We start from the raw sequence: 27,556 nt of genomic DNA on the forward strand, positions 1-27,556 counted from the left end.
AACAAATCAACAAACAAACAACCATCCTAACATGGAGACTTCGAATTTTACCTTTATAATCACCATTTGTCCATTTGCCACGGCTGTGTCCTGTCTATCAAGAGATAGTTCTTTGTCCTGTCCTCACCCTCTCTCAACTTTGGGACAAATACTCCTCCCCTCCTCCCTTGTCCCATCCCCCTCCCCATTGTTCCCTTCTCTTCCTTCTTCCATCTCCTGCTTTGTTCCTTATCTGTTCCTCTGTGGCACATACATCTCTTTGTGCTGAGAACTTGGCCTTAAGGTGTCTTGACGTTCCCCACCGGAACTTGTTTGTTGTTTTTGTTTTAACCAAGAAAGGAATGTCTTTATTTATTCTTATCGGATTATGTTTAGATTTGTCCTTAGTACATGCTATTTGGCCAGAGAATTTTTTTTCATTTTAGATTTATTGGTGCCAGTCAGCTGGAGGCTGCCTACTAAGTATTTATTGAGTTAACTAGTAGAAAAACTGATCACAGATGAAAAAGGATAACTGTCTCAGGGCCCTATCATACATTTTGGGGCAAATCCATGTCAAAGGCAGACTTTGGAGTTCAAAGATGAGAGTTATAGGTCAGGATATGTGACTAGAAGATGGTGTCGCACATAAGACAAAAAACAGAACAAGAATTGTAAATAGTTAGTCATTAGCTTCTTTACTACTACGGCCTGTAGAAGCCTCAGAGTATCACAGTTGTAGGAGGGGATATTGATGAACAGTTAACAACAGGCACAAATTTAAGTGAAAGGGAAACCTAAATCATCACAGCATATACAGAATGTTGAGCATATTCAACAAAGCAGAACACTTGGGTTTCTGGTTACCTTGCCAATAACTTGACTTTTGATTTCGTGTGTGTGAGTTTCGATACTCCTTTACTTTAAGAAAAGCCATGCACACTGTCACTGTCAATTGTAAATAATAACCAGTTCTACTTAGCATACAGTTACAATTTTACTCTTGTCAAATATAAATATGTTTTAGAAAGATCTAGAGTTCACAGTAGAGAGCTTTGTGAAATATGGTTCCTATGAGCATTTTCTTATGATACACAGATGCCACGGTGCTGGCCTGAAGCATGGAGCCGTTGTTAGCATACAGTGTGCTCACCCTGGGATTATCTGACAAAGAATCCTGGATACGTAGAACCTGTCAAGAGAAGATCACTCATTAGTACACCGGACAGGAAAATCTTTTTTGAGGTATTTCCCTTCCCACAAATTCTGGGACCAATGAATATTTTCAGAAACCAGTTAGCTAAAAATCTGAATTATCACCTGAAAAGTGCTAATGTCCTAAAAGCATCTATATACTAAACTGGACTAGCTGTTAACATTATTAAAATTCCTCCATACAGACCTTCAGCAGTTTGATAACACAGGCATCCCTAGAGAAGAAACTTATCTAACTCCTGAGTTACCAGTAGTTTCCATCTGTGAGTGTGCCATTGACCAAACATATAGCATGGACAGAGAATCCCAGGACAAGTTGACTAAGAGACACTCAGTAAGCCCAACCTGATAGTTAAGAGGGTGGCCATCTTCCCTGCTGAAGCACTCCTTATCTGAGATGCAGCTAGGAAACAGCAAGAAAGTGCACTGAGTTTGAAGGCACCACTGCCTAGGGCTGGTATTGATTCCTAAGTTTAGCACACCCAGCTTTGCTAATCAGTAAGCTCATAATCTCTCAGTTTTCCAGGTAATCTGGATGAAGTTCACAGTGTGGGTGTGGGGTGGGGGATGACAAAGATAGGAATCAAAGGAAAACAACCAGTCACGGAAACACCAGCTACGTGTATTGATCTCTTGCAACAAAATGAAGCTTAGGATTGTTTTTTATTTTTCCATTCAATTTTTTAAAGCTCCAATGACTTTGTTTTGAGTTTGTTACGTAACAACTTTGAAGCTTGGGTCTCGTCCAGGAAGCACAAGACCCTGATGAATAGAGAAGGGTCAGTCACTGTGGTTGAGTAAGTAGTATATGGAATAAATTGGTCTACTGTACTGAAACTTATTATTATGTGTTGTTTAATTTTTCAAAAATTTCATAAGTGAATATTGTATTTATATCATTTTACCCATACTCTCCCCAACCCAACTGTTCTCATATTTCTCAGTCCCTCTCAAATCCACAGTCTCTTCTTCTTTAATTATTACATTTATATACCCACAATTACCCTCCTGAGACTAATGGTACTAATGTTCATGTGTGTAGGGCTGAGCACTTGGGGTTGAAAACCTATAAGAAGGTTTATATCTGGGAGGTGGGGATAGATTCTTTTCCTCAGCAGCCATTCATTGGCTGTAGCTCTTCATTTAGGGACAGGACTTTGGGACATTTTCCTCATCCTCACTGGCATGTCAACTGATGTTGTCATTATGATGATCTTATTTGTAATTTCTTCTAGAGATCACTGGGAAACTGCAACCTTAAAATATCAACAATATGATTGCCCTAAATATTTCGTGATGATCTTTTAAAGATTTCATGACTGATGTGTTAATTGCAAAGAAAAAGAATTTAAAACCAGCCACACCCTCCGTGTGAAAAAAACTGATCCCACCTCAGTGAATGAACAGGCTGAGATTTAAATCTCAGTTTCTCAACTCGCCAAACAGGTCACTCCGTTCTTCAAACCATGCCTTCTTTTCTAACCCAGGACCTGCCCTACCTCTGCACATAAATCTTAACCTTCTTTATCTAACTATGCTGTGTTGTCTTACACAACTTGACATTTATACCTTCATTTACAGTCTGTCCTGTCTAAGAATGGAAGCCTTGCATGTTTTTTTTTAATGTTTGTTTAAAGTTTTATTTTATAGTCTATTAGTTTTACTAAGCACGAGTGTTTTGAAGAACATATGGTCATGGGGTACAGGCACACACATGTCACATCGCTTGTGGAGGTCAGAGGAAAACTCTTAGCATTTGGTTCTTTCCTTCCATGGTGAGACCCAGGACCAAATTCAGGTCCTAAGGCTTGTGTGGCAAATGCTATACCACCTAACTAGCTTATGTGTGTTTATTTTCTGATAATGTACAAGCATTAAAAGAATATCCAGCAAAATGTAATTGTCAGTCATAAGTCTTTCCAAGTATTTGTGAAAGAATTTGTAGTAGCAGCAAAATTCAATGAAACTACCTAAATCATCATGATTATTATTAAACTCAACAACATATTTAATTCAGTATCTTACACAATTGGTTTAATTGAATGCTTTTCACTTTAGAAGATATACTTTAAAATTTAACAATCTTTAATACTATCATATATTAGAATTTGAGATAAAAAATCCATCGCTCCAGGGACTGTAATCATTTATACCCTTTGTGCAGGCTTGTACCCAACACCTGATGAGGGTTCTGTACACTTGTTCCTCTCTGAGTCTCTGCAGGAGCTTCTAAGAGCTAACCTGAAATACAGTAGGACCAATCTACATCAATATGAATTGTCGAGGTCACCTTTCCTCATTAGCACGGAAAGCCCCAGTGAAGTTAGGAGCTGCTAACTGGCAATGATAGTATATTGGACCCTGGTGACTCAAAAAGAATAGGAGCTCCTTCTCTCTCTAAGCTGCTAATATATCTACATTTTTACATAAAGATTTCGTTCTGTTTGGGAATACAAATGTGACCCACGTGAATGCCCTCAACATCACCTTAGTGAAGTTTTCACTCAGGTAGCTTCCTATGTTAGTTCAAGAAGATATCAATACTTACTTCTGACCCTGGAGGATCCTCAGGGTTATAGATCACAAGCTTCATGGGGTTAGGATGGCATCCTGCCAAAATGTCTCCCGTGGCTGGATCAACAGTCAGATTATCCACTAAGGTGCCCAGCTGAATTACCTTTAACAAATACAATGTAGTAAGGACATTATCTCAGTGTTCTTCTCTACCTCCCTGTCTCAGGCCAGCTCTCCCCAGCACTGGACACTAGTATTATTCCTAGGGCCTTTTTGATTGCCCTCTAAAAGTATAAGTTGATGTGCATCCTTAAAAGCATCCCTGAGTCAAGTATGAGGCTAATGTATGGGACATTTTTTTGTGTGGGTTGGCTGGGGTACTCTTACCTTCACTGGAGTTAAATCCCAATTATCTTGTTTTTTCATTATGTGAATGTTCTTAGCTGTTACATCAGCTACATAGACATACCTGTAACGTAACACACTTAAGCAAGTAGTAGTAAAATACGACACTATGTCTTATATTAAAATTCACACTAGCTTGAAGAACCACTGTGATTTTTTTCCTACAACACTATAAAATAGATAACAGAGTAGTATTTTTAATATTATTGAGAGGTTCTACAAGCTTTTGATGTGAAATGTGACCGTAAGTGAAGACTAGTATTGCAGAAGACATACAGGCTCAATGTAATGGCTGAGGAGAATGAGGAAAGAGCATCCCTCCAAGGATAGAGTTCACACTTCCAAGCATTTACTTGGGAAAACTATAAGGTGGTCACAGAGCTCAATCACATTCATGTTGTTACAAAGAATACTTACAGGCAATTCCTTTTCTGTAGTTGTTTTGTTTTGTTTTCAGAGTGGTCCCACTGTAGCTTTGGCTGTCCTGGAACTGACTGTATGGCCTCAAAAATCACAAGTATTGTCCTGTCTCTGCCTCCTATGTTCTGGCATTAAAGACATGCACCACTACATCCAACCAAAGGGCATATTCTACAAGGATCATCTCTGCTCATAATCTCAGATCTAAATGTTGTTATTTATATCATATCTCTGTTCTGAAAGTCTTTACTTCTTACTCATCTGCCAGGGATGTTTGCTTTTAAAATTTCATGCTTTCTTAAAAACAGTCATTGGATAATCATAATACTATCACATGCCTAAGGCAGGTTCCTCTCTCTGATAAGAGCTTTGTTAGCCTGACTTTATTCGTGTGGTTAAATAACTTGTAGTGATATTTAATAATCCTGCTTTTAGAAAGAATGTTGGTAAGGAGTATATTCAGTTATGTAAGATTTGGAACAAGGGCCATATTTTTGGGTCGTTCTCTTTCTACTAGAGGGGACTTGAAATTCAAGAAAACAAAGACCTTTTAAGATCACACATTTAGTATGAACTATGGGAACACCTGAGGCCTCCACACACATACTGACTACTTGAACCTACTAGATCTTTTAAGGTAAGGCACTCTTCAAAGTAACCATGGAAAAGGAAAGAAAATAAAATAAAACATACTTCTGGTCTAGTGAGACTGTGATCCCATTGGCAGAACTAAACCCTTGGGCCACTACTTTGACCTCTTTGGGGCTGTAGAAAAGAACAGAAGTCCACTGAGGATCCAAGATCATCTCCAGAAGTATCAAGAAATGACTGGTAAAGTAGTGATCTCTTGTAGCATAGAACTGCTCTGGCCCAAGAACCACAATGTCATTCACACTAGAAGGAAAAAGAGCAAAAAACCCATTAGGTATTTGATTATCTAGATTATTGACAAAGCTACTAATATCTACCTAGATCAATATGTTCATCACTTTTAAATGGTGGATTTTAATTAAGATGAATTAACTAATCCCATAAAATGTTCAGATTTTACTTCCACATATTTTCTTTTGTCTATTTATGATTTTAAGTAAAAAAATGAATATGTATATTAAAAACCTCTAGGCTTGTAGATGTCAATGATAGTTTTCTATGACACATATAGTATCTTTATTTTAGATCCTCTAGAATTAGGTTTAATTTTAAAAAGCTAAGCACTGTCATATGACTTGTTTTGACAAAAAAAAATGATGTGGTTTCTTTGTAAGTATTTGTGTGCATATTCATATGTGTGTGTGGGGTAGAGCAGGTAAGAGATCAAGTTCAGGTGTAGATCCTCAAGTCCCATCTACCTTGACTCTTGAGGCTTCTTGTTGGCCTGGAACTTCCCATGTAGGCTAAGCTGGTTGACCCATAAGCCCTAAGGATTTACCTATCTCTGCCTCCCCATCACTGAGATTACAAGCATGTGCTACCATGCCTAACCATTCTTTTGTACTTGAGTTCTGAGGATCAAACGTGAGTCCTTATGCTTGTAAGATAAGAACTTTACTGACTGTGCTATCTCCCAAGGCATTGTGTGTGGTTTCTTAATGAAAGAGCTTGAGAACCAATGAGTGCTCCATTGTATTTTCATAGCAACCATTTTTTTTTGTTTTGTTTTTTGTTTTTTGTGAGGCTGTACTATTCTGTCCTTTTAGGACCCTAAAAGAACAAGGACACTAGGTCCACATGCAGCTTGAGTGAGGAAATGAAAGAAAACCATATAACTGAGTCACAGGCATCCCTTCCTGTCATCATCTCTTAACCAAGTCTGTCTTGGCATTTACCCTTTCTCTAAGCAAGTAGGATAATGGATGATATTCTTTCTTCTGTTCTTTCTTTTAAGAAAGCTTTGATTTCATAACACAACTAATGTTGTGAATGCACGTCCATTTTTAGGAAATAAAGTGTGAAAATGTGACTTGAAAATTAAAAGGAAAGATTTTTATTTATTATGTATTTGTGTGTATATGTTTGCACGCACATGCAAGCGTGCACACATGTGCGCCTGTGCACATTCAATAGCTCTATTCAATAGCAACAGTGCCTGAGCAGAGGTCAGAGGACAGCTCGTAGGAGTCTGTTCTCTTCCTTCTACCTTGTGTGTCCCAGAGATCAAACACAGGCTGTCAGGCTTGCTGGTAAGCATCTATACCCACTAAGCCATCTCATGTGCCCAATGGGTTTTCTGTTATTTGTTTTTGTTTTAAACAAATAAAATTTTAGGAAAGAGAACTTTGGACGAATTAGAAAACATCTAGCCCTTTAGTGGAGTTTCTCTTATTACCAGCCTACCAATCCTTTGTGACTTGGCCCACGTGTCCCCTCCGCCAAAGGACCTTGAATAAATCACATTCAAGTCTTGCCTGGCACCCTGCACTAAGTTGCCTCACAGTTTCCTCCTCCCGAGAGGCTCTCTTTTGCCCTTTGTACTTGTTGCTCAATGTGTGTGTTTCAGCCCCTATCAAGCTCCTTCTTAGAGCCTGCAGCCTCACCAGCTCCTTTCCACTGTCAAGTAGGAGCAAATGCAGCCAGTTCTGGGGACCGTTCCCACAGGTCACATCACAGAAGTTCACAGCCATGACCTCTTTCCTCCCTCTACAGACTTGTCACTGTCAAAGCACAGGACTTGTCATAGCACTGGGCGTGACTCTCACATGCACAAGTAGACAGGGCAAGAGTGAGAAGGCCCTTGGGGCACCTCTGACTTAGGAGAACTGAGGTTGCAGGATAGACTCTTATCATGGTCAGATCATTATGAAACAAGGCTTTGGCTGCCTCTTTGAGGTAACTTTCTGATTTCAATCAGTGTCAACTGCACTTGGTAATGGGTGACTTAACAAGGCATCTCTACCCCTTCCATGTATGCTTCCTAGGTCTGTTATAGTAAGGTACCATCAACTGTAAGGATGAAACAACAAACATTACTCTAATAGGGCTCAACAGAATCGGAGAGTTAGCTGAACCACCATCCCAGTAAAGTTTCTGTGGAAAGGTCTGTTTGTGGCTTTTCCACATCCAGGTAACTCCCCGTGACCTGTAGAGATCTCACTCCAAGGTTGGGGGGGTATTCACCATTGTCCGGCACTCTGCTATATTCATCTGCCTTCTTACTGGATTACAGATACATCTTAGACCAGTAGGGCTTCATCTTTAATTAGGTATTTCTAAGCAAGGTCACATTCTGAGGTATGTGGGGGAGAACTTAAAATTTAACATAAAATTTTAGAAAAGTAAAATTTGGATGACTTGGGAGTTACTTCACAGTTCTGTAGGATGTCATTCAACTCCAAAAAAAAAAAAATCCCCTTTCTTTACTTTCTGTTCCCCAGAAAGCCTGTGAAGTTCGGATCCACTCTGGCCTCAGAACCTCCTAATATGCTTATTTCATAAGAGAGAGAGAGAGAGAGAGAGAGAGAGAGAGAGAGAGAGAGAGAGAGAGAATCTCTTACCATTTAAACCCCGAAATTGACTATCTACTAAAGAATATTAATTTTCCAAATTCAATAAGAATGATGTTGATCACTGCAAATTAAGAGCTCAGCTTTGGTGGACCCAGATTTATGTGATGAGTACGTCAATCCAAACTGACTCGGGCAACCCGCCTGGCGCACAACTTCTATGAGACTCAGTTTATTTATGCTTGTTACTAAACTCTATGTGAAAGTTAAGTTAAATAAAGTATTCTGACATAGCGCTTGGCACACAGTCAACACATTTAAGGTAATTTTTTAAGTTCCCACAGGTTGTTTTTATTTATTTAATTTTTTTATCAAATTCTTATTTAAAGAATTGGATATAAAGAAATAATCCATCTGGAGGTTGATTATAACACTCAGTGGGTAAGACTCCAAGAACACAACCTACCACAATGATTGGCAAAGGGAGCAGGTATTTAAAGATAGCACAGTATTGAGTTACTTTGGCAAAGAGGTTGGAATTGGAGCTGGGAATCTAATTGCTCACCTTTATAGGATTAAAGAGCTTTCATAAAGTTAGAAAATATAGAGACATTCAATACTCAACACAGCAATTTCTACTGAGGTGCTGGGCAGTCTCACCACGGGAGGCTTTAGAAAGCTTTAGAGAGAAAAAAAAAAAAAAAACACTGCTTTCAAAACAAAAGCTATAGAATTCCTGCTGTAACATACAAAGCAAGGCGTGGGGGTGCAGGGTAAATAGGAGCGAGCAGGGCTTGAACTCCATACCTCTGGAAAAGTTCGTGTTTTATGGTTTTCAGGTGGATGAGAGAACGCTGTTGTTCTTCAAACTTAAATATCTCCACGGTGGAGTCCATGTGTGGGTGATTTACGACATAAAGATACACAGTGTTGTCTAAATGGGAAGCAGAGGGAGAGGTGTGATTTCAAAGAAAGGTATAATTTCCAAGAAATTTAAGTGAGCTTCTTGCAACCATTATGAGACGTCTTTAAAAACCAAGGCTTTGGTTTTGCCTCGAGATGGGGGTCTTGCTATGTTGCCAGGCTTATCTTGAACTTCAAGGCTCCCTTTGTGAGTTATTGGAACTATATAGGCAGGTACTACTCTGTAAAGGTTGCTTTTATGGACCTTGCCTGTCAGTCAGTTAGGTCATTAACACCAATGCTAGATGCTCCTGTTTTTGAAGAAATTAAAACTCCAATAGTAGGCAACCCAGCAATGGTACAGAGCATGGGTGTTTGTGCAGTGGTCTCCACAGCCTCACTAACACACCCTCTCTAAAGAGGAGAGAGAAGTGCAGTGGTAGGCAAACATTTCCTGGATGGCTTTTCAGTGAGCCAATAATCTCCACTGAGAAAATTGGGGGAAGGGGTGGTCACAAAGGTCTGCATTTCAACAAAAGTTCAAGACATCTCGGGGTAAGCAGATGCTTTAAACTAGGCTCTTTCCCAGCCACCAATGGACTTCTAAAACAAGTGAAATTCCTGAGCAACAGCATTTGCTGAACTCAGTGGACGTGTAAAGCAAACACTCCAAAGAAAACAAGCTGGCTGATTCCGGGCATTGCCAACCTCAAGAATGTCCCCAGCGATCTGTTTGCAAGTTTGTGAGGGACTTGGTCTGGTTCTGTCCTCTCGCTGTGGAATTTGTTCTGTATCTATTGTTGCTATTTTCTTCCACTGTGTAGTTATTACACACGTAACAAAGCAGGTCTGAGGCCTGACATACAAAATTGACACTCAGGGCCCCTGGCCACATTAAACCATTTCATGCAAATTAGGTGGAAACTCTCCCCACAGGTGAATCTTTCCTTTAGTCTGATCTTTCGGTGTTATAGGGCCCAGCATTTGACAACAGAATGTGGGGTGGATTTCAGGTCCTAAGCAGACACTTTTGTGGGAAGTAGTATGGTAGGTGTCCAGTCTGCCCTGGATTAGTCCAGCCTTTGGTCTCCACTGGCTCTTCCTTCCATAGCAGAAAGAGATTCTTTATGAAGATAATTTTTGTTCTACAGGCTCACTCTATCCTGACAGTTCTCCATGTGACATTTTGGTCTGGTGAATTAGTCTGGTAATAAAGGAATAAATAAAGAAAATAGGCTGTCAATCACAGTACATTCAACGTCTGGAAGCCTAAGTATGTGGTTGGCAGTTAGTCCATAAGCTGACCCCATCTTTGAGTGTCAGCTCCTGATACCTCAACATCTCATACCTTGAAATAGTCTAGGTTGATCTGACTACTCTATTACCTCCGCTCTTTTTAGAATATGTGTTGGTCAAAGAAGCTGTGGCTGTAGGGGATTAAGTACAATGAATTTCCCTAGTTTTACCGAACAAGAGATACAGGCTAGATCAAACCACCTGACTTCTAACTCTAAAGCAGCCGTTTCCTCAGACACATCAACCCTGTATCACATTTCTCTCAACTCCAGCTTCTCCATCTTATTAAATGATGTGTTGATGTTAGCTGTCTGATGCTACAGCATCCATAGTCACTGGCTCTCCAAATACCTGTTTGCTCAGTTCCTATTCTGTTTCAGTCACTGTTCTTGACTCTCAGATCCCAGGAATGAATGTGCCACATGCATTTTCATAGTGAGAATATTTAGAGAAGAAAGCAGGAGTAAAAACTAGTAAGTAGAAACAAAGGATGTCTGGCGAGGGAGATACCCTTTTTATTGATACAATGGCATCCATATTTTCAATGGATTCACAAGTATATTACATTTAAATTATTTTGGAATTATGGGCTATAAATAAGTAAAATGTACCGGAGATTGGAGATTGCTATTTTCAGAGTGGATAATAGAAAGTTTGTTCCTGGGTTAGTTTCTTGAGATATGAGTCACATGCCATTAAATTCAGTCTTGCAAAATGTAAAATTTAGTGTGTTTCAGTATATTCATAGACTTAGGCAGTAATAACCACTACCTAGTTCCAGCATATTTGCATCAGTCCCCATATAAATCCCCCATTGTTCCTTTCCATTTCCCCTTCTTCCCAGCCTCTGCCCAGTGACTGGATTACTCCAGGAGGCATAGCATTGCCAAGGGCATGTGTGTCATAGCACAGTACCCCCGATCATTCCTTCTATTGCCAAATGATGCTCTATTGTGTAAATTATGTTGCATGCCCATCAGATAATGGGCATGCGAGCTCTAGGAGGAAGGCTGATATGAACATCCATGTAGGAGTATCTGTGTACAAATGCTGCCGGTCCTGCTGATCACATACCAGAGAGCAAAACTGCTGCGTCACATGGTTGCACCATGTTCTGAATTGACAGACTGTTTCTGAAAGGGGATGCACCTCTCACAATGTCACCAGCAAAGGAGCCCAATTTCTCCACATCTTTGCTTATATTTGTTATTACTTGTCTCGTGTGTGTGTGTGTGTGTGTGTGTGTGTGTGTGTGTGTGTGTAGTAGTAGTAGTAGTAGTAGTAGTAGTAGTAGTAGTAGTAGTAGTAGTAGTAGTTATAGTAGTAGTGGTAGGGGTAGTAATAATAGTAATGTATACATGTGTGGTACATGCACATTAGTAGGTATGAAGGTTAGATTAAGACACTTCATGTCTTCCTCTATGATTTTCTGCCTTATTGCCTTGAGGCAAGGTCCCTCTCTGTCCTGGAAGCTCACTGTTTTGTTTTGTTTTTGTTTTGTTTTGTTTTGTTTTATAAACTAGCTCATTGGTGAACTCTGAGGATCCACTTGTCCCTACTCTCAACGTTGGAGTTTCAGGAATTAAACAGCCATACTTGGCTTTTTAGGTAGGTGCTGAGGATTCAGACTACGATCTATGCTTGAAGACCAATGTGCGCATAGGTACTGTTACCTATTTCCCTGTACCAAGTCTCATGTCCCTTTTACTATTCTCATCCTTGTGTACATGAAGTGACCTGTATTGACTTCATTTGCATTTCATAGGAGAAATCTCTGTTCAGATACCAATCTGTGTTGAAATAGGTTGACTTGTCTTTTGGATGTTGAGGGACATGCTGGACAGTTTAATGACAACTTGCAGCAAGCTAGAGTCACTGGATAGGAGGGATCCTCACTGTCATGATGCTTCCATGTGATCTAACTGTTGGACATTTTCTTAGTTAGTAATTGGTGGAGGGGGGCTCAGCCATTGTGGATAGTGCCACACATGGGCTGATGGTCCTAGTTCTGCAAGAAAGCAGGATGAGCAGCACTCCTCTGTGGCCTTTGATTCGCTCCTGCCTCCAGATTCCTGCCTTGCTGGAGTTCCTGATCTGACTTACTTTATTATTTGGTAGAAGTCAAATAATCCCTTTCTTCCCCAACTTGCTTGTGTCATGGTGTCTCTTGTCAGTTATAGTACCGTAATTAAGACAAGTTGTAACACATGTGTACCTAGTTTGTACAAGCTCTCAGTCGGATATATTATTTTACAGATACTATCTGTCATTCTTTGAGCATTTTTTTCATGTTCTTGGCAGTATATTTTAAGGATAAAACTGGGGTTTTAGTTTTTGTGATTCCAATTTATCTTCTTTGCTCTTATGGTATGATTTTCCCTATTATATTATTATTTTCAAAGGGCTTCCCTTTACACATTTTTTTTTTTTTATTTAAACAGGTTATGGAAGTCAACTAAGAAGAAAAGTGGATGAAAGAAAACCACTGGGCTTCAGTTTAGCCTTTTTTCTTTAGATCACTGTTTAAAACAGTTTAAAAATTTTGCAGATACTCCTGACATTTCTTTGGTGGAATAGCACCTGCCCTATACCTTTAACCTAAATGCTGAGCTGTAGGGGATCTATGGTATCTCTTCCTTGCAATTTCCCTTACTGTTAATCATTTGGGTTGTACCTTTGTCGATGAAAGTGCTGATCCCATGGGGATTCAGTGACTCCTGGTCAAACCCATCACTGATTTCCAGTGCTTGTGCCTTTGGCTTTTGCTCATTCAGATCCATCAGGAAGATTTTTCCTGGTTTGTCTGGTGCAAAGGTCGGCATCCCTGGGTATTTTAATCCCTATAGAAACAGAATCAGTGTACATACATATGCGTATTTAAACACTGTTTTCATATGGAAGACAAATCTCAAGGACAAACAAAAGTGTTTCAGGTTCTGCATTTCTTTTTGATTTGGTGGCTTGTTCACTCTGTCGGCTACAGGCATCAAATGCTCTGGGGGAGGGCATAGTCAGCAATGCCATTCTTTCTTTGTGAATACAGAAAAAGGCCACCTTTGAGACAAGGAAGCATTTTTGTCTTAGAAAGAATTAAGGCACAGATTTCAATGTCAGAGACCAAGTCGTCTTATTTTCTTAGAGTCCTTTGGTCTGTCTAGGCCTTGAGGTGCTGTTCTGTAAAGTGAAGCAACTAAAACCTGTGATGGCTATGATTCTTTCCAATTTTCATACCTAATAGTTTCCATTTCCAAAGCATAAAGAAGGAGTGTGTGGTTTAATTCATTCTTTTGATCTTATTCCTCTACTAGCTATATTATTACTATAATATAATATACATATATATTATATGTAATATGTAATAATATAACAATATATTATATGTAATGTATATACAACTATATATTATATATAAACAGTGTTAGCTATGAGTCAGCATAGGTGTCAGCATCACAGAGGTTTCTGATTTGCTCTGTTCCTATAGGAAACATCTGGAATTCCTACCTTGAACCTTTACGCCAAGGAGTACGAAAAGTACATTCTAGTACTTTGGACAGCAACTGTTTCTACCCATAGGACCATGTGTTTATCAATCAACAATAGGCATCCACAAGGTATTGAACTTTTAACATACCCCAGTTCCCTGTGTCAAACCGTAGGTTGCTTTATTCTATCCAAGAACTAAACAGTCATGATGCTCAGATCTCTTCCCTCTTGCTCTGATTTAACTCAAAATAGACTAGCTCCCCTGCCCCCTCTAAGGCTTATCTAGACTTTCTCCTTTCTAGTTTACTGTCTCCACCGGTTCTCTTTCTGCTTTTAACCTTATAAATACAGACACTTAACTGGCCCTCCCGTTGCTCCTCACTTTGGGTGGTTAGTAATCTCTGCATATCCCCATTCACACGTTCCCATTCTTGCCTTATGTGTGTGAGTGTTGAATGCATGTATGCATATGTTCCATGTGCCAGGGTCTGATGGCCTTGGGTATTGGAGGAGGGTGTAAGTATCATGAAGCAGACGTTTCAGAGAGATGCGAGCTACTGTGCTGGTACTGAGCCCTGTTCCAGGCACTCTGTCAAAGACTTAAGTGATCTTACTGCTGAGCCCTTCCTTTAACTGCCTTCAAGTTTTACCTGAAATCTTCCTCCTGCAAATCTTGTACCTCAGTGCTATTGGAAGGAGGTCTCTGAAGCCGTGGGAAGAGTCCCAGGCATTCTTTGATTTCCCCCCTTCACCATACCTGGAGGAAGGATGGGCAGGGCCTGCCTCTCAGGGTTTGTTTCTGGGCCAGATTCTGTTCCCACCGAGTAAAAAATGTCTCTGAAGAAGCCACACTGCTTGTTTCTTTAGTGGATGCTCTCTCTGCCCTTTCTTTGCCTGGTTAAGCTCTTAAGAAGAAGGACATCCTCTCTCTATCCACTTTACACCTGATCCTACCTGTTTCTATCCCTATCTGCCCCCAGTCCACAAGACAACTGGAGTTGAGGGGGGCGTTTTTATTCTTTTTCTTTAGGAGTACTACCTGGTGGGTTGTGCTACACCATTGAGAGGAGAGAGATGGGACATTGAGAAGGGTTATTGATATGAAAATTGGTCCAGGAAGAATTAGGTAGAAGAGTTGGAGTGAATATGATCCAAATAAATTGTATGAAATTCTCAACATATTGTAGTAAAGACTATTGGGAGACAGCATCACACATACTATGATGACTCTGAAGGAAAGAGGGAGCTTCTAAAATCACCTTGAAGAACTCTTAGTATATCCCTTCATCATTTGGAAGTCACCGTAGACCACTGGATTTCTTGTTCACTGGCATAGACACTCCATTCTATTTTCCCACATGTAGCCTAAGTTTTCCTCACATGTAGCTCCATCTCATTAAGTCCACGTGCTTTTCTTCTTCACTCCAATGATCGTCTGCCTCCTTCCTCTCTAGAGACACCATGGCTTTTGACATAAATTGCCTCTGACTCCCTTCTGTGACTAACCCATCAGTTCTCTTCCCCCTCTTTTCTTGAGGATGAGACACCCCTCTACAGTTCTATTAAGCCTGTCCCCTCTTTTTCTGATCCCCTGTTCCCTATTTTTTATTAATGGCTTTTTCTGTGGCCTGGAGTTTTGTTCGTTTCTCATTCCTCAAAATAATCATCTTTCTTACTTACTTCGAATATGTATTAATCTTTTTTGTTTCATCTGAAATTTCTCAGGGATATCACCCAACCTTATTACCTGATTTACTCCAGCTCTCCTTTCTCTGGAATCCACATTTTACCTCTAGTATTTTGTGGAAACACAGTCTCCACAGGCCATGGCAACGGTCTCCGAGTGTCTTCATTGACAGATCTTTATTTACTGCTGTGGGGCTTTGGACATTGTTGTGTGTCTCCTTCTCTCATATCCAAACATCAGAAGCAGATGTCTGGGAGGAAATTTCTGTCTCTATTTCTACCTCTTGGGTTTTTCTTTGGTCTGTCCTTAAACCCCTTTCCTCCCCGTGCTCTTTCATTCACAAAGCTTCAGCTGTTTTACGTCCCCCAGTGGCCATCACATACCCATGTTTGTCCAGAACTTTTCTTGTACTGTCGCCTACCTTCCTCATTTCCTCCTAAGGTCAGCTTCAAGTAGACTTGTCTAAAACCAGTCAAACACGTCCCTTCAGATCCTTCCTCTGGTGGATATTTATTCTTCTCAGTTAAGAGTATCACTGTTCCATTGGGCCGGTTCCTCTCTACAGCTAATTGGTCCGGAAGGTGTTTGAATCAAATAATAGCAATGCCAAAGGAGGAAATGGTAGATAACAAGCTATTTGCCTGGATCATTTATTGTTCAGCTCTTCTGCTGTTCCATAAATAGGGACACGCTGTCTTAAGACATACATACCATTAGGCGCTCTCTCTCTCTCTCTCTCTCTCTCTCTCTCTCTCTCTCTCTCTCTCTCTCTCTGTGTGTGTGTGTGTGTGTGTGTGTGTTTGCACGTGTGTATGTGTGTGAAGGCAGCATATCTACAAGTCCTGTGGTGTCATGGAGCCAGATGAGGGAGGGCACTGTCATCAAATAACAAAACTGGAAGTTCTAAACAAACAAGTTTTGAAAGAAGCAAGCGTAAGGCATTGGATTGAGAGTGCTAAGGAAATAGTTCTCAAGAAGATTTAGGTTTCTGTTCATGGCGTTCTGTTGGGTTAGAATTGGAGACAGCAATCCTACTGGATGCCAATAACTGCACACAAATACATTCATAGCACTCATCATTGGACTTCGTGCTTTGAAGTACAGGCGTGTGATTTCCCCCGGTATACTGCAGGTATGTGCGGACATTCATGAAGCCTTCCACAGTCCTCACTCATCCTCAGATTTTGTATGTTCAGTACTAGGCTGGGTGCCTGGAGCACGAATGAAGACATCCACGTCCCCGATTCAATGAACTTAAAGTCGTATGACATTGCAACAGGAACATGTGAGGATAGGGTAGTGCCTAGGATAGATAGCCCACCCGTATCCAACAACAGAACCAGGGAAGGCTTGCTGAGGAATCTGAGTACCTTCACAGGGAGGCCTCACTAAGAACTAGGAGCTAAACTGGCAAAGCGGAAGAATGGGAGCAACCCTGTGGGCAGGAAGCATGCCAAGGTCCAAGACAAGGGGTTGAGAATACCCTCTATGTCACTTTGATCTCTGTAGAATCCCTTTCTGAATCTGCAGTTTCTAAACATTGTCATGAGAGGCAAGTAGGTCATAGGAGAGGCCAGGAAGAACAAGATAATGGATGCAGAAAGATTAGAAACAGAGCAAAGAGCATGGTCCTAAGACCCAAGCAGGAGTTACCAGTTTACAGCGGTTTGAAAAGAGCTGGCATGCAGACAGCTCTCACAGGGTGCTTGGGGTGATAATGTCTTCTTCTTGTTTATCAATGACTTAGAATCTCTGCTTCCAGGGGAAAGCACAGAGTAGAAACAACAAATATTTCCTAACAGCAGTGGCATCTCCTAACTATACAGAATAATCGAGTTTACAGGTCTGCTTGGCATAGCCCAGAAAAATCAAACTTGACAATAGAAAATTGAGGTCAAGCTAAAAGAGACTTTTCCAGACAGTTCTGTTTTATCTTCGAGTTTGAAGGAAAAGTAAAGAAAGACAAGCTTGCCTCACAGTAGTTAAGATTCAATGGAGACCTCTACACAACACTGCAAATACTTAAGAACCTGCAAATTCAGATACATGGTACTCATAGGATGTCTTTCTTTGAGCCAAAAAATGTTTAGACTTAAAATTCATGTAAGTTATTGGTGTGGAAAAAAAATGGAATATTTCACATGCAATTCTAGCAACAACAGCAACAAAATTCACACCGATGGTGTGATAAATCCATTTTTTCAAAATCCTGGTTTCCAAGCTCTGGACTTAGTGAGGTGGTTGGGTTCCTGATATGCACAAACCTCTGGTTTCAATCTTTAACAAACACCACAAAAAAAAAAAAAAAAAAAAAAAACAAAACAAAAAAAACAAAAAAAACAGTAAATCCCAGACCCTATCCCAATGAGCTATTGACTTCATTGATAGATGCATGCAAACCTTCAATATGTAATAAATAGATTCCTTCCTTCCTTCCTTCCTTCCTTCCTTCCTTCCTTCCTTCCTTCCTTTCTTTCTCTGATTATTTTTGTTCCCAAGCATAAAGTCCTGGTTATCTAAAAGTTGTCAAGGAGATATAGAGAGCAAAATACATTTCTTCTCTACTCACGGAAACACATTGAAGGAATAGATGAGAGTCCACCTATTGATTTTTAAACTCATTAACATTTACAGAACTGCACACGTAAGTAGGCACGGCAAGAATACTGGCTAGAGGGGGAGATGACTGCCAGACACTGAAGTACCCCCCAGTAAGTCAGCGATGGAGCTGAGAAGCAACAAGACAGATCTGGAGCCCAGCCTGAGAGCCAAATGGACATCAATACACATTTATGGAGACCCTAACCGAGCATGCGGCTGACCACAGGAAGCTGCCCACATGAGGCAGCCAGAGTTAGGCAAGCCTGTGGTGCTCTAATTAGCCCTCCAGATTGTGGTTTGGCTTTTGTAGTTGACTGGTATACCCAGAGGTGGGATGAAGATGTAGGGGTCCATCTGGCATCTCGAGTTGGAGACTTTAATGCACTGTCTACACCACTATTGATGTGAGCATCAGAGTGGTTGGCAAATACTCACGGTGGAGATAAAAGCCAGCCCGCTAGGAAGTATATCAATATCTTCAGAGCCATTCTCTGCAAAACACAAAACAGAAAATAATCACAAAGATGCATAAGTGGAGTCTTCAAAGAAGAAGTTCAACAGCCCAAACTTTCGAGTTCTTTTGGAAAACACACTGAGTGTTTCAACCTTTTATTGGGGAAATTATGATAACTTTCAGAAATCCCACGGGCGTAACTACTCTTAGAACACTTACATCTGTCTCTACAAGCATTAAATTCTTCCTTGAAATTTCATTTTCAGGAGAAAAGTGCAAAGCAAACTACCCTATAAAAATAAAATCATATCCTTGTTGTATTCTTTTAAAATTACAACTTGCTGGGCATATACTGAGAAAGTCTGTGTTATTCCTCACAAAAAAGACTCTTCCTCACTTACTGAATGGGACTGTTTAGTCAGCACTGAGATGCTTCCCGAGAAACCTCTCTGCCAAGTGTTCTTCATTCTGCAACCTGTCAGGCCTAAGCATGTACAATCACACTAAGAATCCACTGGATAGGTGTCCAATCGGTGATACTTATGTTTAGGACAGGCTGTGGAGAATAGCTAGTTTCATTACAAAGACCTGGGTCAGATCACCTCCTTCTTAAGAGCCTTGAGCTTTTATCTAAATATACAATGAGTGTGCAGGATGGGCCAGAGGATGGTATCTAGTGGAGAGAAATGAGAGTGGGGCTGATTCTGGAGGTGGTGATTAGCTAATATGGCTAACTAAACATGAGAGCCCAGCCACTCTACCAGATGATGTGACTTTTCACACTCTTCCGTAGTGAAGTAAGGTCTGAAGTCTCTCCCCTAAAGCCTGGGCATTGTCTTACAATGCCATGTGACTTTGGGGGCTAAATGTCATAATCAGAGCTGCCCTCATCTAGTCTCTTCCTCCACCTCTTCCCCCCTTGTCTTCCTTCTTCCGTCCTCTTCCTCTTTCTCCTTTCTCTCCCTCCTCCGTTCTCCTAAGGATGTGCCCTGAAGTAAGATATAGAAGTCTGGATATTCAAAGCTAAAGAACAAGGGATGTAAGGAATGTAAAAGATGGGGAGAAAAGCCAGGAGATCCAAGGTGGCTGGTTACCAACCTCTGAGTCATTTTTGCTAGTGCAAATGGAACAATTGGACATTCTTCACTAAGCCCTGCCAATAGTGTAAAAATAAATAATTAACTAGAATTTTTTTTCTTTCTTTCTTTCTTTCTTTCTTTTCTTTCTCTCCTTTCCTTTCTTTCTTTTCTTTCTTCCTTTCTTTCTTTTTTTTCTTTCTTTCCTTCCTTTCTTCTTTGCTTCCTTCCTTCCTTCTTTCCTTCCTTCCTTCCTTCCTTCCTTCCTTCCTTTCTTTCTTTCTTTCTTTCTTTCTTTCTTTCTTTCTTTCTTTCTTTCTTTCTTTTGTGAGACAGGTTCTCCCTAGGTAGCCCAGAAGGACCTTGAATTCATGACCCTCCTGCCTCAGCATCCTGAATGATAGAATTAAAGGTGTGTGTCACTGTGTCCTAACTTACTGTTCAGTGTCACTAAGTGCGGGGTGTCTGTGACACAACCACAATAATTGGAACCCAGGGGAAATGGATACCTAGGGAAATGGATTACTAGGTTGTCACTAGGCAACAGGGAGAGAATATGGGCGGATGTGAAAGAGAAAATTGAAACAAAGCCAAAGAAAGTGTAAATTCGAGCCAATAAAATGGCAAGCAAGAGGTGCTGAAGAACAGAGATTGGAGAGAAACTATCTCCCAACTAGTAATGTGAAAACAATAACCAACTAGAGTTTCCCATCCCCTAAGAATTTTGGTTCATAAGGATTTACCTACGGTGCTCAGATGGCTTGAAAATCTTGATGCTATTTCCATATGGAGTGAATTACACTCTGGGAAAACCCACACATGGAATAAAGATATTCAGCATCACAGGTTGGTTTACTTCTTTGATATTTCCCACCTCTCTGATCACCCTTTCTTGGTTTTCTGTTGCCTTTATCTCTCACTCTGCTCTGAATATAGAATAAAGTCCGTCTGCTCTTACCTTGTTTCTCAAGGCAGAATGAGCAACAGCCCTGTCCTGCGCTCTCAGTTACCACCCACCTGATTCTCTGATCTTTGCAAGTTCAGACTCCTACGGGCATCCTGTGCTGAACACACCACCTGGCTTCTTGTCTTTAACAGGCTTCCAACAAATCTGGACCCTTCCTTCCTTTGTCTTTTCCATCTTTCGATGACAAGGAATGATACCTCTATCCTCAGGTTCCCAGAGCAGGGAGTGTGGAGCTATCTTTGCCCCCTCCCTTTTCTTTCATGCCCCAGGCCTTCAGTTATTTGTCATATATGTAGTCTCAGGTCCCTACAGTTGGTTCTTAATAGGACAGCTTGCTTCCACAACCCATTGTCTGTGCTCACGCCTTTCTAAACTGCTAAGTTGACCCTATCATTACCCCCACCTAAATGCTTCCAAGGGTTTGCTAGAGCAACTGTATGAATCTCATACTCCTTCATGTAGTTCCAAATCCATTCACATCTTGGCCCAGGCTCACTTCTCTTTGATACAGCCCTCCTGGATACATTCTAGCTAAGTATTGGTGCTTCCTTGAGTGGCTAAATTCAGCTAGAGTTATTCATTTGCATACACACACACACACACACACACACACACACACACACACACACACACAAACGCCTCCCTCTCTTTCCTTGTTTAACCTTTCCTCACACCATTCTCATCCCTAATGGGCTACTGGGCTTGAGGCCACTGCTTCAGCTTATCCAAGCTTTCATGGTTTAGTGTCCAACTTTCTATGCAAATATTGTTGCCTGTGGGTAACTCCAACATGCCATTTTTCACAGTGCTCTGTGTCTTGCCTGTTAATTGGCTATTAACCTGAAAGTTTCCTGGGAACAAGCTCTGGTTTGATTCCATGTTGTATCTTCGTATTCTACACAATACCTAGCCTTTCATTGCAGCAATCCTGATGCAAGCTGTTTAACTTAACAAGTGAGCACGGGAGCGATTTGAACTTTGTCTCAACTTTGAATTAAATGATACGGATGTTACATCTGAGTGCAGATACCCAGTTTGTAGTGACTTGACGAAAAGATTTCAACTTCCCAATGACACAACAATGAAACACATTCCGGAGAAACGTTACTCTTGACTCTGACCTCTGATTGTCACAGTCCTCATTTGAGCCTGGGCCATGACAACAGGGGCTGAGGGAAAATGACGGAGTCTCTACAGAGATGCTCTGAGCAGCCCACCTGGGAGTGCTCTGTGAGTTAGGAGAATGAAATGCAATTTTGACTTACAGTCTTTTCAACTTAGAGGATAATAGTCATGACAAAACACATGTGGTTTAGCATCTCCATTAATGTTTACACAAGATATTTTGAGTTGTGTGATCTCTGATTTGTTTCACTTTCTTCCAAAAATGCCATTTTTACGCAGTTCCCATAACAGCATCACCCTGCCCAAATGTGGAGTGATGATGCGTCCTGTGGTTTTTACCCCCCCCACCACCATCACCACCATCACCACCACCACCATCACCACCATCACCACCACCACCACTACCATCACCACCATCACTACCACCATCACCACCACCATCACCACCATCACCACCACCACCACCACCATCACCACCACCACCACCATCACCACCACCACCATCACCACCATCACCACCACCACCACCATCACTACCATCACCACCATCACTACCACGTTATTGTACCAAAGTGCACAGGAGCTGGTGCTTTGCCCTCCAGGGTGTAAAAGCAGCACCAGCTGCACTTCCATCAACTGCAGCATTTCCACCCTCCCACACCTTTGACTACATGGATTCTACAGGAAGTCCCAGGCATCGGCAGCAGGGAGAGCACTGTGAGCTGTCTCTATTTAAATATCTAGTCACCTTCTTCTGGTCCGTTTTCATTGAGTAATACCCTAGCTGTCTGCACCTTCTGTTGCAGTAAGACTTTTCTGGAACATCGATAATAAAACGTGCTGTTAGGAGATAAGGCGTTATACGTTCACATTATACTACAGAGACCACAGAGGCACAGAAGACAACTATCCCAGTTCCTCACCCAGGAGAACCTCTGGACCGTCAGGCGACTAACTTAACCGGAGTCTTCCGTTCCAAGCACAGATAGCCATACATGCCCTATAGACCTGTGAGGCTAGAACCGGGTGTTTGTGAAGGAGTTAGCATCACACCTGGAGGCACGCACCTCTGACACGAAAACTTCATGGTGTTGTGGTTTTACTGTAGTTGTTGTTTCGGTGTTACGCAATCGCCAGCGTTTGTTTTATAATCAAATGGGCTGCACCCATTCTAACAGATTCAGTTCTTCAATGATAAAATAGAAACTTGTGACAGATGTAAAACACACCATGTTATTGTTTTTTGAAATCTCGTATAAGCCTATTAAACTATCGAAGTAATCAGGGCATTGACCTATGGCTTACTGTAGCCTTGGTTTCTCAAATTTAGTTAACTTATGTAATTTGAGGATTGCAGTGGACATCAAGAACCCTGTAATGTAATTATTTCCCTAAACTGCGTGGCAGGCTTGTGTTTTGAGAGATACACACGCAGTGAGCGTGGCTGTTACTCTTTAGTGGGTCTCAACCTGTGGGTCACAAGCCCTGTGGCAAACCTCTCTTGTCAAAAATATTTACATTACGATTCACACCAGTAGCAACATTACAGTTATGAAGTAGCAAAGAAAATGATTTTATGATGGGGGAACCGTAACATGAGGAACTGTGTCGGAGGACGGCAGTGTCAGGAAAACTGTGAGCCACTGCTCTAGAGAGTGAGACAGTGGGTGAATGTCCTGTTGACTTAATTTTTATGTTAAATTAAGTCTGATCCATTTAAAAATATTTTTGCTTTTGTTTGTTGTTGCCATGTGAGAGAGAGAAAGGGAGGGAGAGAAAGAAAGGAAGAAAGGGATAGAGGGAGGGAGAGAGAGGGAGGGAGAGAAAGAGAGGGGGGAGGGATAGAAGGAGGAAAGGAGGGAGAGACAGAAAGAATATGAGTATCTTTGGGTCTTTATTGAGGCTTGAACGGAGAGCCTAATTTTTATAAGACTGATTTAAAAAAATAAACCCGAGTCAGTATTGTCTGTTGTCTGTTAAGACTTGTGCTGTGATCCTAGGGGAAGGGTCTTAAAATCAAGCAGAAGATAACCTTCCCGACAATTCCTTGTAACCCTTTTAAATACTGAAGGTTCTGTGACTTCTGCCCCGAGGCCTCTGTTTTGACAGGAACACAGAGTTCCGCTGCAGTTTCTTTGAATATACCTTGTGAGGCTCCCTCTGATGCTCTCTCCTTCCCAAACAGCGGTCGAAGGGCCGGCTAACCTCAGCAATCCACATAAGATGTGTATGTTCATGCCTTCCTGGCAGAATCCCTTTAACACCTTGGTTTCTGAAACACCAACGTTCCCAGGGGATTGTTTTCTTCTCCCCAGTCTCTATCTGGCAGCACAAACCATTTCTGAATGCGTGGAACAGAACTGCATGTGTAGCTCAGTTGATAGAGCCTAAGCCGGGGGTCCTATCCCTGCCACACACACACACACACACACACACACACACATACACACATACACACACACACACACACACACACTGGATGCCACAGAGCACCCCAGCACTTAGGAACAGAAGACAATAGGAAGAAAAGCTCAAGTTCATTTTGGGGTAGGCAATGGGTTCAGAACCAGTTTGAGATATTTTAGAAACTATCTCAAAAATCAAAATTAATAAACAAAAAGAAAAGACAAACAAAGTAGGGAGTAAAAAAATAGAAACCCCCAAACAAAGGGACAACTTTTCTGCTGCTTTAAAATGTCCCTATAACAAGAAAAGGAAAACAAACACAAGTTCACATCACGAAATAAGGTGTTTTAGCTCATACCAATAGATAGTCTTTGAGCCTGGAGAGTTTACAATCTGATAATGAAAGAGAAAATGAGCTCAGAAATAAACTGCATGGTAGGCGTGGAATCGAACTGAGTTGCGTCATGCTGTGAGAAAGAGGAGGAGAGAGGAACCTGTGGCTGAGTGCAGAGTTCAACCACGGGGGAGGAAAGGTCCTAGTGAAGACGAGAAAGATGGAGTGCATTCCTATTCCTTGGACAGCCGACTCTGGCTGGATCGTTATGTTATTTTTCTAGCAGTAAAACTGGAGGCTTACAGCCCAAGGAAACACGGTTGCAGGGCCAAGTAGAAGAGGTCTGTGGGCACAGAAGAGACTGCTGCCCACTGGTCTCCTGTGGGAGCAAGAGGAACAAAGAGGAAACCAATCGTCCTCCGGCTTTTTTAACCAAGCCCTCAAGAGGCTGATGGACTACACTGTAGGGAAGGCTGGAAGAACCTGGGTGAGCTGAAGAGCCACAGGGGTGTCAGGGGTGTGAGGCTGATGCCAGTTGAGTCTAAATCTAAAGAATCAAAGCTGGTCTCCCAGGGATGGGGAGAGGATACTCCTAGTTTGTGAGGCTAGAGGCCTGGCTGCAGAGTTGAGATTAATAGTTTTGAAAGACAACTATGTAGGCTGAAAGTCTGAATATATTTGAGAAGTGCTTACCAGAAAATGATGAAGGGGGAGAGAGAGCGAGAGAGAGAGAGAGAGAGAGAGAGAGAGAGAGAGAGAGAGAGAGAGAGAGAGAGAGAGAGAAATGGGGGGGGGGGAGGAAGGGAGGAAGAGGGAGTTATCAGAGAAATAGTAAGTGAAATCCATCAGATGATGGAGAAATGGCCTTAAGGAGACAGGCTGATAAAAACCACCTAGATGGAGGGTCTGTAGAAGCTCCATGGAGATTATACATGGGGGTACTCTGAAAGAGGTCCTCTGTGTGTGTGTTTAAGCCACAGCAAGAAGTAATACGGAATTAAAAAAGTTTAGTAGACTCAGGCAAATAGTGACCAAGAAATTCCACTGCCTCCTCTTGGTCCTGCCAGGTACTCACCGAGTCCTTCAATCAGGTGGCAGTTCTGTGGTTCTATGGGATTTATTTCTCGAGAAGTCCTAACTCGTTCTCTGTAGAAGATAAAAATCCACATGAAAAAGTCAACATGGAGGTCAAAGCACCTCATTCCAAGTAAATGTCCAAACAGACATGGAGGTCTTTCAGTCACTTGGCTGTTGTAAAAAGAATGATGCTTCTCTTCCCAGATGCCACAACACAGAGGCAACACTTCTGGTTCACAGTTACATAATACGTCTTACCTGAGCACTGTGCTTACAGACTCTAACTTCACAGTCACTGCTGCAAGAATAGAGCACAGTTTCGTAAGAAATAGAAGACCCCACTTAATGGTAGTCGGAACGGACCAATATTCTTAATTTAAAGGAACAAAACAGCATTACATCATGTTCTTAAATATTACCTATTATGAATCTGTACTTTCATATTTTCTTGTTTTCTTTTGACCTTCTACCTCCAGTAAGGAGAAAAAAAGATGTCCAAATTTCTTTAAGGACTCCAAGGAGCTGAACTCTTAATTTTTGCTCATAGTTTATTTCGACTAAGCGTATGCTGACTTCCCTTAGAAATGTGTGCTTTATGGACCTGACCACTATTAAGGGCATTAGCCAAAATCCTTTGCAGCACAGCACTCTTAATTCGCAGCGAAACAGTCTTCTAAACACTAGGTAGAATTTAAAATATTAATTGAACTAAATTCAAGAAGACTGAAGTTAGATTTATCTTCCAATCACGTATAAAACTTCCTCTTTAGGGATAGGGTTGTAACTCTGGCGTGGGAGCAGGTGTTGGTCATCCTAGCTGTCCCAGACACGGCTTGCCTATGTCCCACCCTCAAATTTGCTACTTGATGATTCTGCCATTTGTTGTTTGGGGAACAAGCACGTCAATGAGCGCTCTCAAGCTGGACTAGAAAGCGTTGCCAACGGACATCAAGCATCTGAACAGATTGCAGCCGCAAACCTCTGAGACCAGTCTCTCCTTAGAGAAGGAATAAAAACAACTGGACTGCAAGCAAAGACGTTAGGCTCACGTAGCAGTAAGGCATAACACACACACATATATAAAGTTCAATATATATGTATGTGTATATATATATACATACATTCATATAAAGTTTCTTCAGCTCAAACTGAGTTTGCTTGATACAGTAATACAGTAATTCCGGGATGGCTGCCCCTGCCGGATCTTCTACTTTAAAATGTCAATCACCCCCCAAGCCAGTTAGTTCCCTAACCGCGGGGGGGGGGGGGATTCAGCTCGCTTCCCTATTTCCTGGCTCATCTTCCAAAGTGGCATGGGTTCTGTAAGCACCTTCGGTGTCTGAGTCACTTATAAATAACCAGCTGCTGGTCTGGCTCCCTCCCCCAAATCCGGCACTTCCAGAGGACTTTAGTATTTCGCAAGGGCAATGTAGCGGAAAGACCTGGAAAAGGTACCCAACCTTCAGAAATCAAATGTGGGCTTTCCTACCCTGGCAGTCTAGAAAGGTAAACAGCTGTCCCCTTTCCCAATGGGCGAGTCTCAGGGAGAAGTTCACTAAGAACTGAGCTTCCAAAACTGTTCCCTTCCACCCGCTAGCAAGTTGGAAACAGGTCGTCCTTGACTAGACTAGACTAGAAAGGAAAGAGAGCTGAAGACATCTGCATGGAGATGTCCACTTACCTAAAATTCAGAAGCCTTTCCCCTATTAAGGCCAAAGTGGCCCCCAGCACGGTCAGCGCCATTAGCTTCCCCATGGTGTCTGGGTGCCTTGCGAAAACCCAGAGACTGCTGACGCTGCCTGGGCGCTCCCGGGGCGCAGACGCTGTGGTCCCGCCCACTGATCAGTCCCTTTAGCCCAGCCCGCCTGCACCTCCTGGCAGGTGTGCTGTCCTCTCCTGGCAGTCTTGGGGGCTTTGCTTTCTCCTGCTCTAAGGCTCAAGGTCACCTCTATGTGGAGGACTCAGAGCCACTTGTCAGTTTCAGGGAACTTTTGCTCTTCTGATTCAAGTCCCCCTTTATTGCCGCTGGTTCAAGGCCACTTTAAGGAACAGATTCCAAGGCTGCCTCTTCAGGCAAGTAGTTCAAGAACATAGTTCTGCCTAGGATTCAGTTCTCAAGAGGCTCAGTCTAAGGTCAGCCAAGCTCCGGCAGCTCTGGTTTGAACTCAAAAGTT

The 27,556-nt window shown here is 41.7% G+C and overlaps 1 protein-coding gene across 1 annotated transcript; it reads right to left on the bottom strand.

Annotated features, from left to right (window-relative positions):
* Window positions 1-667: 667 nt before the first annotated feature.
* PON3 (paraoxonase 3) lies at window positions 668-27,188 on the bottom strand. Its single transcript, XM_080936058.1, has 9 exons — window positions 27,064-27,188; window positions 25,381-25,451; window positions 18,379-18,434; window positions 12,847-13,012; window positions 8,781-8,907; window positions 5,227-5,427; window positions 4,096-4,177; window positions 3,743-3,871; window positions 668-1,171 (listed from the first exon to the last, which is right to left on the bottom strand). The coding sequence occupies exons 1-9, from the start codon at window positions 27,135-27,137 to the stop codon at window positions 1,013-1,015; spliced, it is 1,065 nt and encodes a 354-aa protein (XP_080792184.1). The 5' UTR covers window positions 27,138-27,188; the 3' UTR covers window positions 668-1,012.
* Between the last annotated feature and the right edge of the window lie 368 nt (window positions 27,189-27,556).

This window comes from Micromys minutus (assembly GCF_963924665.1).
Source record: "Micromys minutus genome assembly, chromosome: 23".
Taxonomy (NCBI): Eukaryota; Metazoa; Chordata; class Mammalia; order Rodentia; family Muridae; genus Micromys; species Micromys minutus.

What these genes read in the sequence shown, in the direction of transcription:
- PON3 (XM_080936058.1), bottom strand. Translation starts at nt 27,137, where the DNA reads ATGGGGAAGCTAATGGCGCTGACCGTGCTGGGGGCCACTTTGGCCTTA. An exon ending in GAAAGGCTTCTGAATTTTAG is followed by an intron (nt 25,452 to 27,063) that starts GTAAGTGGACAT and finishes TATCTTCTACAG; the next exon opens with AGAACGAGTTAGGACTTCTC. An exon ending in GGCTGGCTTTTATCTCCACC is followed by an intron (nt 13,013 to 18,378) that starts GTGAGTATTTGC and finishes CTGTTTCTATAG; the next exon opens with GGATTAAAATACCCAGGGAT.